The 12,153-nt window shown below is 57.4% G+C and overlaps 1 protein-coding gene across 1 annotated transcript; it reads right to left on the reverse strand.

The window, feature by feature from the left end:
* Nucleotides 1-1,245: 1,245 nt before the first annotated feature.
* On the reverse strand, nt 1,246-11,122 carry Mafk (MAF bZIP transcription factor K). The gene is made up of 3 exons (XM_048785350.1): nt 5,817-11,122; nt 5,129-5,208; nt 1,246-4,303 (listed from the first exon to the last, which is right to left on the reverse strand). Exons 1-3 carry the CDS (start codon nt 5,845-5,847, stop codon nt 3,869-3,871), a joined length of 546 nt encoding a protein of 181 aa, XP_048641307.1. The 5' UTR covers nt 5,848-11,122; the 3' UTR covers nt 1,246-3,868.
* Between the last annotated feature and the right edge of the window lie 1,031 nt (nt 11,123-12,153).

Raw genomic sequence — 12,153 nt, forward strand, 5'->3', positions numbered from 1 at the left:
TGCGGGTTGAACACGGCACCCGACTCACGCCACAGGCAGTAGAACACTGCTGTGAGTGACTTAAAAGGAGCCCTCAGGCTGAGCTCCACTCGTCTCCTGAGGGAAGGGAGGTGAGCAGCTGAGTGGCTTCAGTCTCATTAGGGCTGATGAAGAGGGAGCCCCAGTTACAGCTCCCACGGGGCAGAGGGAGCGGCTGCTTGGCAGGCAGGAACTGGCTTGCCTGCCCAGCGCTCTGCCAAGTTACCTAACTTGCCTTGGCCTCAGTACTCCCATCTGTAAAATGGCCCAGCTGAAAGTCCCCAGGGACCACATGAGAGGGAAGGGAGGCCTGGTCTGGGCTGGGTGGCCGGGGGGTGGGGGGTGTGGCTTCCTTTCTGGCTCTGCATGGCTACCCTGCCTGGGGGGAGTCTCCTTTCTGGGAAAGGCTGGCCTGGTGTGGGCTGGGGACAGTGTCTACTTTCACAGCTTCCCTGTCCGCCTGCTGCCTCCAAGAGCCTGGGCCATAATTCTGGGCCCCCAGCTAGGGTCAGGGTCCCCAGAGCCACTGCAATGAAGTCTGGCTTAGCTGGGGCTCCATTATTGCCATTCCTGGTATCGAAACCTCACTGTGGTCCCACAGACACAACCCCCACTGGATCAGACACACTCTGAAGTTCTAACGTCCACTCCTGGTCAGCACAGGCCAGAGGAAGACATACTGGTGGTTGGAACCTCTAGGAAGCAGGACTCACTGCAAGCCCGACCCTCTGGAGCTGCAGATAAGCACCGCCCCGTGGGCCCCTCTGAGGATGGCGAGGTGGGGCTGCTCACCACGAATCAGGTCAGAGGGGTAGCGTCTGCTCAGGACAGCCTGGCTGCCCTTGGCTTTCCAGAGCCACCTGCTTGCTTTAGGCCAGTGCAGGGGCTTTACTCTCTGCCCTCAGCAGACCCAGACCCCCTCCCAACTTCCCACAGGCTTATCTCAGAGAAAACCCCAGCAAAGCTGGGCAGCAGCCTGGCTTGGAGGGTGCCCGCCCTGTGGGGAAGGAAGCTCAGACCTGTGACCCCCAGCTCTAAAGCAGAGGTTGCACTGACTGCCAGAGGCCTGTGGCCAGGGTGGGACGGGGCACTCGGGAAGTCTCCCCCCAGCCAGCAAGCGAGCCTGGAGCAGGGGCAGAAGCTTCCGTCCCAGGACTGCCCCTTGTCCAGAGCGGGGGCCCAGTATGCCAGGTCCTTGACCCAGAGAATCAGCTACACACGAGGACGTAAAACCAGGGGTTTCTTTATTGCAAAGGTACAAAAGCAGTCAGAGCAGCGACGTGTACAGCAATAAATTAGGTGGTGGCCGTGAGATGGGGCGGGGTGGGCACGGGGCACAGGTGCGGGTCCACAGCATGTGATCTCCTCTCAATAATTTATATCATGGGGAAAGCAGCAAAAAATAAATATTGAAATGGAACTGCGGCTGGGAGGCCAGGACGCGCTGTGCGTGGCGTGTGGAGGGAGCGCCTGGCCACCCAGGAAAGGCAGAGCCCACCCTCTTTGGGAGGTCTGAGCCACGGGACAGAAAACAAACCCACAACAAAGAGGTCCTTGTCTTTTTCTTAAATAAAAAAAAAAATCATATATTAAATCATGACAATAAAATTTCAGTGATCTCAAAGGAAAAGCAGAATGTGCCACTTCCTTCCCTGGCCCTGTGCCCGTGAGCATCCTGGACGGAGGCTCCCTGGGTGGTGATGGAAGTTCTGTCCACCCTGGAGGCCGAGTGTGGGGAGCTCCTTCTCTAGCACAGCACCACAGGCCAAGAGTGGGAAGCCACTCAGAGCCAGAAGCCTGCCACATCCCAGAGATGTGACAGACCCCAGGGCTAGACAGAACTTGCAGCTGCGTGGCCTGCCCTGGGGGCCACCCACCAAGCATGGTGCCTGCTGGGGCTAGGCCTTGTCCCCAGGCCCAGCACACACCAGAGGGGGCAGCACACTCTCACCCCATCCAACACAACTCTGCACTAATGAAGATCTACAGTATCAAACTGGAAAAAACTTATGAAAAATCTGTACGATAAAATGTGTATATAATTATATATATATATATATATATATATATATATTCTTTTTCTCTTTAAATATTTCCCATGGCCCTTATTGATATCCAATATGGATTACCTACCATGGCTATGGTATCGACAGCTTCAAGTGCCCAGCAGAGCCTCCTGCTGAGGCTCCAGTGTGACCCCGCGTAGCTGGGCGGCAGCTTGGCCAACCCTCAGCACTGCACTGGACCCAGAAGAGGACCAGCCACATGGTGGTGCCACCAGAGAAGCCCTGACGCTTTCTATTCACTTCTGACAGCAGACTCAGAACCACGTCGCAGCCCTTGAGCCGCCCGTCCTCGGCCCTCCCTGCACATAGTGTGGCAGCTTGCTGGGGTACAGGGCAGGCCAGGAGGGAACTGGGAGTGAGGGGCGCAACCCCCTCACTGCCTGTCACGCATAGTGGCTTCCAGTTGGCAGCAGGACACAGGGCTTATGCTCCACCGGCTCACCCCAGACAGGGGTGTCCAAGCCAACTCCTCTTGCCAAGACCCCAGTCAGAGGAGGGTGCCCTGCAGCAGTGCTCTGGGAAAGGAAGTCCCGGAAGGATCCCCAAGATCATGAGCAGTTCAGAGCTCCATGAAGAAAGAGCAGGTGAAGGCTCTGGGTGATGGTCCAGCACCAGGGTGCAGGGACCCACCTCTGCCCCAAGCCCGTCTAGGGGCTCCTGGCTGACCTCAACACAGAGGCAGGCCCGTGAGGAGTTCCCTGCAGTGCCCTCACCCCCATGCTGTGCTCTCAGGCCTCCTTCATGTCCCCGGGCCCCATCTCAGAGCCTCGGCTCCATCCTCACCCCCCCACTGCTCCACCCCACCCAACAGCAGGAAGCACAGTGGTCTGTGGGATACTCCACCCAGGACATCAACTGACACGTCTATGTCCACCGACATCCCTGAGGCCTCCACTCCTCTCCAAACCACACAACCCTTCCCTGCAGGCCTCGAGATCTCCACCTTCCCCACCTCGCTGAGCACAGCCAGCCAGAGGCAGCTCTAGGGAAACCAAGATCTGCTTTCCAGCAGCTGATGGGATGCTCCTGCCCTCATCTTGTGAAATCCAGGGATGGCCAGCAGGCTGGCAGAAAGCCAGCTGGCTCTGCCGGCTGGGCCTTGCTGGGCAACCACCTGGGGTCACAGAGCACAAGGGAAACTTCACAACATACACACAACTCTCTGCACACATACTGGACAGGCCTTTCTGACATGACCCGGTGCTTCTGGTGTACAGGCCTGTGACAGTAGGCCCGTGGGGCACAGCACTAGCACACAGCCTCTCCCATCTCTGCTTCCCAGGGCACGGGCTGGGTGTAAGGGCTAAAGCTCATCGTAGCACGCTTCAGTGGGACAACGGAAGACCAGAGCTGCCTTCAAGCTCCCTCACTCCCCCCAGGGGCATCCAGAGCTCAGGGAGGTCAGCACAGGGTGCCTGGCCCAGGTGGGAGCCATGGCAGGACGGTGTTAAAGGCTGCTTTTGCAAGAGGAGTGGAAGATGAGCCCCACACCCAGCCACAGGGGCCCCTCCTGCTGGCAGACCCTGCAGGGGACTGTGGGGTCATCTCCCACTGACTCTTGAAACAGACCCATCTGGAGAGGAGGGACAGGGCGTGAGGGTGGCGTGCACCTGTGTGTGCATGGGCGGTGTGCAGTGCCTGGCTCACAAGAGCCTACTCTTCATCTGGCACCTCGCTTGTCCCCACTCTCAGCCCCGAGGGGTCTGCAACGACTGGTGTTTCGAGTCTGCGCCAGGACCCTGGGCAGGCACGAGGGACGTGCCGCCTCACGGCCCAAGCAGGCACTAGGACGCGGCTGAGAAGGGCACAGAGGTGGAGGAGATCTCTGTGGACTTGACGATGGTGATGACGCTGGTGGTGGCCACCTTGGTGGGTGTGACAGGTCCGCGGGCCACAGTGCGGGCGAAGGTCTGCAGGGCCTCGTATTTGGAGCGCAGGGCGTCCAGCTCTAGACGCATGCTGCTGTTCTCGCGGGCCAGCTTCTCCACCTCCTGCTGTAGCTCCACCCGCTGCCGCTCCAGCTCTTCCTTCTGCGTCACCCGCTTGATGCGGCAGCTGGCTGCGTAGCCGCGGTTCTTGAGCGTGCGCCGGCGCTGCTTCAGGCGGGTGACCTCCTCCTTAGTGAGCCCCCGTAGGTGCTGGTTCAACTCCCGCACTGACATGGACACCAGCTCATCATCACTGAGCACCGGGGCGTTCTCGCCCGCCTCCTTCTTGACCTGCAAGGACACAGTGGGTCAGCACCAAGCCCCTGCAGTATCCACACCTCAGCCTGCCCTGCAGCAGCCCGCAGCTGATTTGGGGCAACAGAAAGACCCAGCAGTAGCACCCACCTGTCCTCTATCTGGGGCTAGTCCCCCTGCTACAACAGGGACATTGTGCACAGGACGCAGCACCACAAAGCCACACCAGGCAGTCCTACTACAGCTGCTGCGTCACTGTGATAATTTAGGAAGGATCTCAACCAACCCTTCCAGGGTGAGGCTGGGTGGCTCACTCTTCCCCTATCACCTGCACATCGGCCTCCCAGAGTGACACTGGGGTCTGGCCAGGCAGGGCCACCTCAAGGGAGCAGGAACCCCAGAAGTGGAATGGAGGTGCAGGGTACACACAATCTCAGTTCTGCATATGGTTCCCAAGAGCCCCAAACATGAAGGCCGACCCAAGGGCAGCCTGTCACAGAAGCTGAGGGCCCAGGAGGCAGCAAGCACCAGCAGAGATGGAGCCGGGTCACTGGAGCCAGAGCACCCCACCCACTGGAGGCCACTCTGCCCAAGCCTGGTACTGGGAATTCAATTCAGGCAGGAACAGGACCCACGAACAAAGCCCCAGTTGGCAGGCATCTACCCCTACATCCCCAGTGTGTCACCCACCTCTGTTGAGAATGTTCTCCCAGCCTGTAGTCCCCACCTATTCCCAGGGACAGGGACTCCCTCACACCCTAAGGGCAAATCTGAGAAAGGAGGAGCTTCCAGGTCAGGAGGAATCTTTCTTGTGTAGTGCCCAGGACAGGGATGGCTGCCCAGGGCTGCCACCTGCCATACCTTTAACGCCTTGTTGGGCTTGGGATTAGTCGTCATAACCCGGGCACAATCACCAGGACGGAAGTGCTGGGAAACTGCAACTGCAGAAACACAGAAGAGCACAGAGGGCGAGTGGGTTAGCCCTGGTGAGCTCAGGACTGCGCACCGTCTCCCTGCAGTAGGCTCCCAGGAGACAGCCTGTCACAGTGCCCCAAGAACATCCCAAGGGGCTGCCCCAGCCCGTCTGCCCAGGAGGTTCCAGTAAGACCCAGCTCGGCTGACACTCTAGCCCAGCTCACAGAACAGCCAGGATTCTCAGCCCCAGGCCCAGAAGCTGTGTGGCCCCTTACTGCCCCCAAACCTTGCAGGTGCTGGAGCCCCCAGGACGGGGGGAGGTGAAGCCCGGCACTGGCAGTTGTTGCTTCCTACCCCCACTCCCCTCCCACCTCACAAGATGTTGGCACCAGTGAGGTACAAGATGCTAGAGCCAACAGAACACAGACCAGTCGCAAAGCTACCCCCAAGAATGGCCATGCCTGGACAGTGTCCCTGCCTGGCAAGAGCTCTGGCTGATTCAGACCCGCAGGGAGAGAAAGGGCCCTTTCAGAGAGCTCCTGCCACTACTGAACCTCATCCTCAAAAGTGGACAGAGTAGAGCACTTGCCACCTCTCCCCAGCCCCACCCAGCCCGCCTGTCCCTGGCACCTACCGCGCGGGGAAGGGAACTGCAGCTGTGACATCACCACCTCAGCCTGGCTGCCCCTAGTCTGCACAGGTGACTCTGGGGCCCCAAGGATGGGTGGGGGCTCCTGAGAAGGGCCAGAGATAGGAGGTGAGGAGTCATGGCTGCCTCGCAGAACTAATCAACTGTCTGGTGAGACTTGTCCCCGCCAACCGCCCTTCTCATTTTAGAGTCTGCATTGTGTCACACATTCTAATCATTCATGAAAAACCCAGCCAAAGCATCCCAAGCATGATTCCCCTCTGATAGTTGCCATGACGACCTTGGGAAGTAGCCAACCCCTGATGGTTGCCATAGAAACAGAGAAGCCCAAAAGCAATCATGACTTCAGGTCAGGCCTGTGTGAAGACATCATGAGGTTGTCAGACAGTAAACAAACTCATTCATTCTAACCCCAGAAGAAAGGGGAGAAACACAGGGTGGCCACTGGATGGGCCACACCCCCACATCCACATTCTAGGGATGAGTCGAAGCAAAAGCAGAGAAACATATGGAAAAGGGGTACAGAGGATAGACTGGGGCTGGATGGTGGGCGACCTCCACTGCCCCTCTCCCTGCAGACCTGGGTCCTGCCACCCTCTAAACAAGAAGCTGCTGATGAACACAGGATCCACGCTCTGCGCTAGACACCAGCAGCCTGGTGACTCCAGCTGCTCCCATGGAAACTGAAGTGGACAGCAGGGGCCAGCTGGGGAGCCTCAGGTAGGCTTGGGGCTCCTCTCAAGGGAGGGACTGAGGGAGCACCCTGACCCCTTATAGGCCCAGGCCTGAAATGGACAAGCAGCAGCTCAGGGTGAACATGGAGGTAAGAGCTGCTCTCCAACATGACTTGACCCATGATGTGAGGGGGCCCGAGGCATGCCACCCCCACCACCCTGAGCTGGGTGACAGAGACACCGGAGAAGCCCTGGGCTCTGGCCACCCTGTAGGGCCCTGCAGGACCCAGGCGCCTGGGAGCTCCATGACTCCATGAGAAACTTTTCCATGCGAGGGAGGAGGGACCAGGCACCTCTTCCAGCAACTACAAGTCAGTGACATAACTATGCGGTGAGTCACCAGCTGTTTACAGAGCCGCTCACATTCCCACACAAGGACGCCCCTCCCACCCGTATGGCACTAGCTGGGGCCCCTAAGGCCAGTGGAAAAGGAAGGTGCTAGGGAAGGGGCCTCTGGTCAGACCCACAGGTGACGTGCTGTGCTCCGCAGGGAGCCGAGGGACAGACCTTAACCCTAAGGAACTGCCTCCCATGACCACAGAGGTGGGACACGGAGGGACTAGGATGTGCAAGACTCAGTCTCCGGGGAACCACACCCAGAGAAGTCAACCCCTTCCATGATTTGAGGACCCTTGGGTGGCCAGATAGGTCGCTCCGACTCCATCTGCCAGCTCTGAGCCTACCACAACCATCTCGCTTGCCTCTGGGGACCCAAGACCACTGAGAGAAAGCAACCAACATGGGTCCCGGCTCAGGCCCTAGGGAGGGACGCAGGGAGGGGGCTCTGAATTCCAGAATCCCTTAGTCCTCAGACCTGCCATCTTAAAGAGCACTGAGGACGGAGGAGATGCAGACAAACCCACCCTCTTCCCAAGAGGCCTCTTCCCCACAGAACAAACCTCGGCTCTTCATGGGTCACTTCCTCAGAAAAATGAAGGAAGGAAACAAAGGGCCCAGGCTGGGCCCAGCAGGGGACACTAGACCCCACCTGGGTTCTCCCCCACCACCACACCTGCACCCACTCCTGAGAGCACCAGGCCCCTCCCAGGAGCCCAGCCCAGCAGTCCAGGCCAGGGGATAGGCTGGGGGTGGGGTGCAGGCAGGAGAAGCCCCCCACCCTGCACCGGCACCACACCCACACCTTTTCCCTCAGGCAGATGAGGTCTGCCCCAGGAACCTGGTTCTGATGGGGAAACCTGGATCCTCTGTTGGGATGGTTCGGCCAATGTCTGCCCACATAAAAGGTGAGGACAGATGGGCTACAGGTCAAGGTTCTGCCCTTCAGTCTGGCGCCAGGCACAGGGGCAGCCCAGGCATGGTGCTTCTCATGAACCCAGTCCACGGGTAGGCTGGTGCCTCTGCCCAGCACTCACAAAGTACACCCGTGCAGTACTGACCTTGAGTTGCTTTAAACATCAAAGGCAAGAAAAATGACAACTGGCCTTTGGAATGAGGTTCAAGGGAGAGTTTTACTTTGTTTTGGTTTTTTGCAGTGCTGGGGATGGAACCCAAGGCCTTGTACAGATCAGGCAAGAGCTCCACCCCTGAGCTGCACCTCCAGTCCCAGGAGAGTCATGTACATGTGAAAGACTTTGCAAAACAAGTGACTTAAAAAATGCTCTGAAGGGGCTCTGTAAGCCACTGAGAGCCACAGGGCACATCTCCTGAGAAGACTCCTTTCTGAGCCTGGGCTAAGACTGTAGGCAGAAGGGTGTGCGGAGCCCACAGGAAGCCCCAGAGAAGCCGTCTTCCTGGCACTGGGGCCCAAGGCAGGCCTCTCTCGGGCAGCTTCTGGTGAGGGTGCTCTGGGCCTTCCATCAGCCAACAGCATACAAGACCCCATGCCCTGAGCTACTTGGAATTCTAGAAAAGTCACCTGAGAAGTTCAGCAGTCAAATACTGGGCCTGCGGGTGGGGTTTTCTCCATCAAGTCAGGTGGCTGATCAGCCCCAGGGAGGCTCCACACAGTTCCCAAGGGTCCTGATGCTTAAGGAGATAAATGACTAGCCAGGACCCTCTATGTCACCCTCTGCTGGAGCTCAGATGTGAAGCTGGGTGGGCTCTAGGTAAGACACTTGTTCTTTAGGGGTGATGTGACTACAAGGCCAGGCCCCTCCACTTTCAGCCCACCTGAGGAGGAGGGGTAAGCCTTTCCTTTCCTACTCTCCAGAGTGGGAAGGAGGTGCAGTGGCCCGCTGTCTGAGGAGAGCAAATTCAAACTCTAGCTGGACACAGCAATAGCCCTCGCTTTCCAACCCCGGCCCTGATAGGTGCAAATCCACAAAACCTGAAGCCACCGAGGCCACAACTACCCCCTCGCAGGAGCTGGAAACACTTCTACAAGCACCCAAAGCAAGTGCCCTTCCTAGGAGCCACAAGGGAGGCAGGGCCTACATTGCACCAGCACCCAGTGGGTGCTTGTCAATAGTGCCAACCAATGGTAACCCAGCTGGTGCCACAGAAGAGCTAGTAATGGCCCAGCCCACTGAAGACCAGGAAGCCTCCACTGGCCCCTCCTGCCCTAGACATAGCCCCCTCGGTGTGTAGTACTGTCCTGCAGCCTGGCCCTGGCTGGCTGCCCTCCGGCAAGCCACAACTGTCTGCCCGGCTCAGAGGACGTCTGGTCACCTTGTGCCTGCAGTCACAGGAAGCTGTGTCATCCCAGCTACATCCAGAGGTGACTCAAGCCAGGGCTGCAGAGGCTGCAGCTACATAACACGCCCCCTCAAGCAGCCCCCACCATTATGCCCCTCACCCAGCTCACTGAGTAGTCCCTCTGCTACCAGCTCCCCTTAAGGGTTCTATTCTGTACCCAGTCATTCTAAGGCTTCAGCCAACTCCAGGCTGGGCCAGGGATGTCCCCTGGGAAAAACCAAGGGCAAAAACCTGCCTTTCCTCCCCCCAAACCCCTCCTCCTGGTTCTCTAGCTTAGGTGATGACAGTGCCCCCACATCATCAGGTGAAATCATCCCCAAGTCCCGCTGCTCTGTCTGCTCTGTGACCAGGGCTTGAGGACTAGTCCTCAAGTTCTCCTGCCCACACCCTGCCTCAGCTCAGGCCCTGGCTTCTACCTGAACACAGCGCTAGTTCAACAGAACCCCCAACTTTGATCCTGGTGCCTCAAACACAGTCTCCCAGGCAGGTGGAGACCTTGAAGTCCTTCTTGAGCAGCTAATCCCTATCTGTCACCATCTCAGCCCTCCTCTTCTGGCTCCCAATAGACCCTGGCTGCGCTGACCACAGCTCACTCCCCAACACACTTCTTCCAGAAAGTCCTCCTAGCTGTGTTCTTTGGGGCAAGCAATCACCTTGGAACAAGAGCTGGTTCTAGACCTTTCTGTTGACAGGCAGACCTCCTCAGTGCACGGAGAGCTCCTGGCAAGCAGGGAACAGATCTTACCTACTTTAGCTCCCCACAGGGCACCCAGCCATCAAGAAAGGTCTGCTGCATATGCAGCAGGTGGGCTCCAGCAGGGAGCTTGGGTAAGGTGTTCATCCGACCCACCCCCAGGGCACCAGAAAGCAGCACTGAAGAGCAGACAAGCACGTGACCAGGCTGACTCTGACCTGGGCCAGAGAGCGATGTCTGGTAGTTGCAGTCCCCTCACCTACAGTGGGAGATGCGATGGACCGTGTGTGACCACTCAGGTTCATTCCTACCTGCTCTGAAATTCTACAATTTTCAGATAACACTTTCAGTTTCTTTAAACCATAAGAAAGAGGAAACACGGGGTCTATGACTTACGAAAAGCAAAAGTGAATACGGAGCAACACATCTCCCATTAGCTGGGACAGGGAGGGTGGGGAACGCAGTGTGAGTCACTGTTTACTGCTCTCAGGAGCAGCCACACAGAATTCTCCCAGCTGGCCGGATTTCCATTTCCCGTGTGGACAGGACCTGAAATCCAGAAAGCCCAATGCAGAAGACTCCCGCCTCAGCAAAGTCCAGGGCAGAAACAGGCACAACTTCTCCTCGTCTAGACGGGGACTGTAAACAAACCTTGGAGCCATCCCACAGCCCCAAGAGTGAAAGCTGCAGAGTTGTGGACAAAGAATGGTTGGTAAACAGTCTTCCTCCACAGCAGCATCTAGGGCGCTAGGGAAAAGGCGACCCCTGGAAAAGTTGGCTTCCCAGGGACCCTCTATCCAACTCCCATTTCAGCAACCACCTGGAAAGTACGCAACACTGGACTTGGAACTAGTCCCTCTGACCTTGCTGGTCCAAATATAAAAGTAAATGTGCTCCAGGGGAAAGCCCAGTTTGCTTTTTGCCTTATTAAATATTCTGCTTTGGAATAAAGAGAGGGCTAGTTTTAAGTGATAAAAGCAGGTCCCCCTCTGCCAAGGTCAGACTAATTGAGCTGCCTAAGGAGGGAGTTCTCATGAATGGTGCTGGCGACCCATAGTGCACAGCCCCCCTACCTCTCTGATCCCACTCACCTGATACCACTACTACCTTAAAAAACAACAACAACAACAAAAAAAAACCCTCCCTGCAACAGCTTAGGAGGCTGAAGCAGGAGGATCTTAAGTTCAAAGCCAGCCTCAGCAACTTAGTGAAGCCCTAAGCAATTTAGCAAGACCCTATCTCAAAATACAAACTTTTAAAAAAGATTAGGGATGTGGCTCAGTGGTTAAGCACCCCTGGGTTCAATACCTGGTACCAAAACAAAAATAAAAAACTCCCGGCCCTGAAAACACCAGACTTGAAGAAGTCCAGCTCCAGGGTGCATCAGATCTTGCACATACATTTCACCAAGATGCCCTGTGCAATCCCAATGTCACTCATCAATGCTAATAAAGGGGTCCTAGAGCCCATCCTGGTGGGTAAAGGGGAAAGATCTAGCCACAGACTTCTACCAGGCCATGTGGAAGGATTAGGGTCTGCTGCTTCCTGGGGCCAGACACCTGTCAACTGAATGAATGGTTAGGTGCATCCAATTTCTGCCTACGCTACCAGCTTCATGAAAAGCAACCCAGGGCACAATCTCTAACACAAGATCCAAGAGCAGGGAGCTAGCTGCCAGCCTTCCTAGACACAGGCTGCTACCCCAATAGGGCAACTTGTACGGAGCCAAAGTGCCTGCACAGGGTGAGGATGCCAGGGAGTACAGGGCCAGACAACTGGCTCTTCCTAAGGCAGACCTAAGACAGGCCCCAGAGACCAGAAGGCTTTCTGTGACCTGTGGTTTGTTAGACTTGCCTCATTTCTTGCCCCTGCTCCCAGGCTCCCCAGAAGTGCGCCCAGGCCAGCCACAGAGTAGACCATACCTATTGACTAACCCCACAGGAGCAGAGAAGAACGCCCACGAGGAGTTGGAGGAGACCTTGGCCCCTGACCACACCTGAGGAAAGTGACGGAACGGGCCAAGACTGTCACCTGCCGCCCTCCCCACCCATAGCTTCCACATCGCGGCCTTCCTTCCGGCACCCCTGGCAGGTCAGCTGATTAGCGAGTGACACCTGCCACCAAGGCCGCCGGAGACCGGCTGGCCCCTACCCACTCAGGGGGCACGTGCACCCTGCCCTGGGCGCGAGTCGCGCCACTCAGGAAGTGTCTGAGCGCAGGCTTCCCCGCCGCGCGGCAG

The sequence above is a fragment of the Marmota marmota genome, unplaced genomic scaffold (assembly GCF_001458135.2).
Source record: "Marmota marmota marmota unplaced genomic scaffold, marMar, whole genome shotgun sequence".
NCBI lineage: Eukaryota > Metazoa > Chordata > Mammalia > Rodentia > Sciuridae > Marmota > Marmota marmota.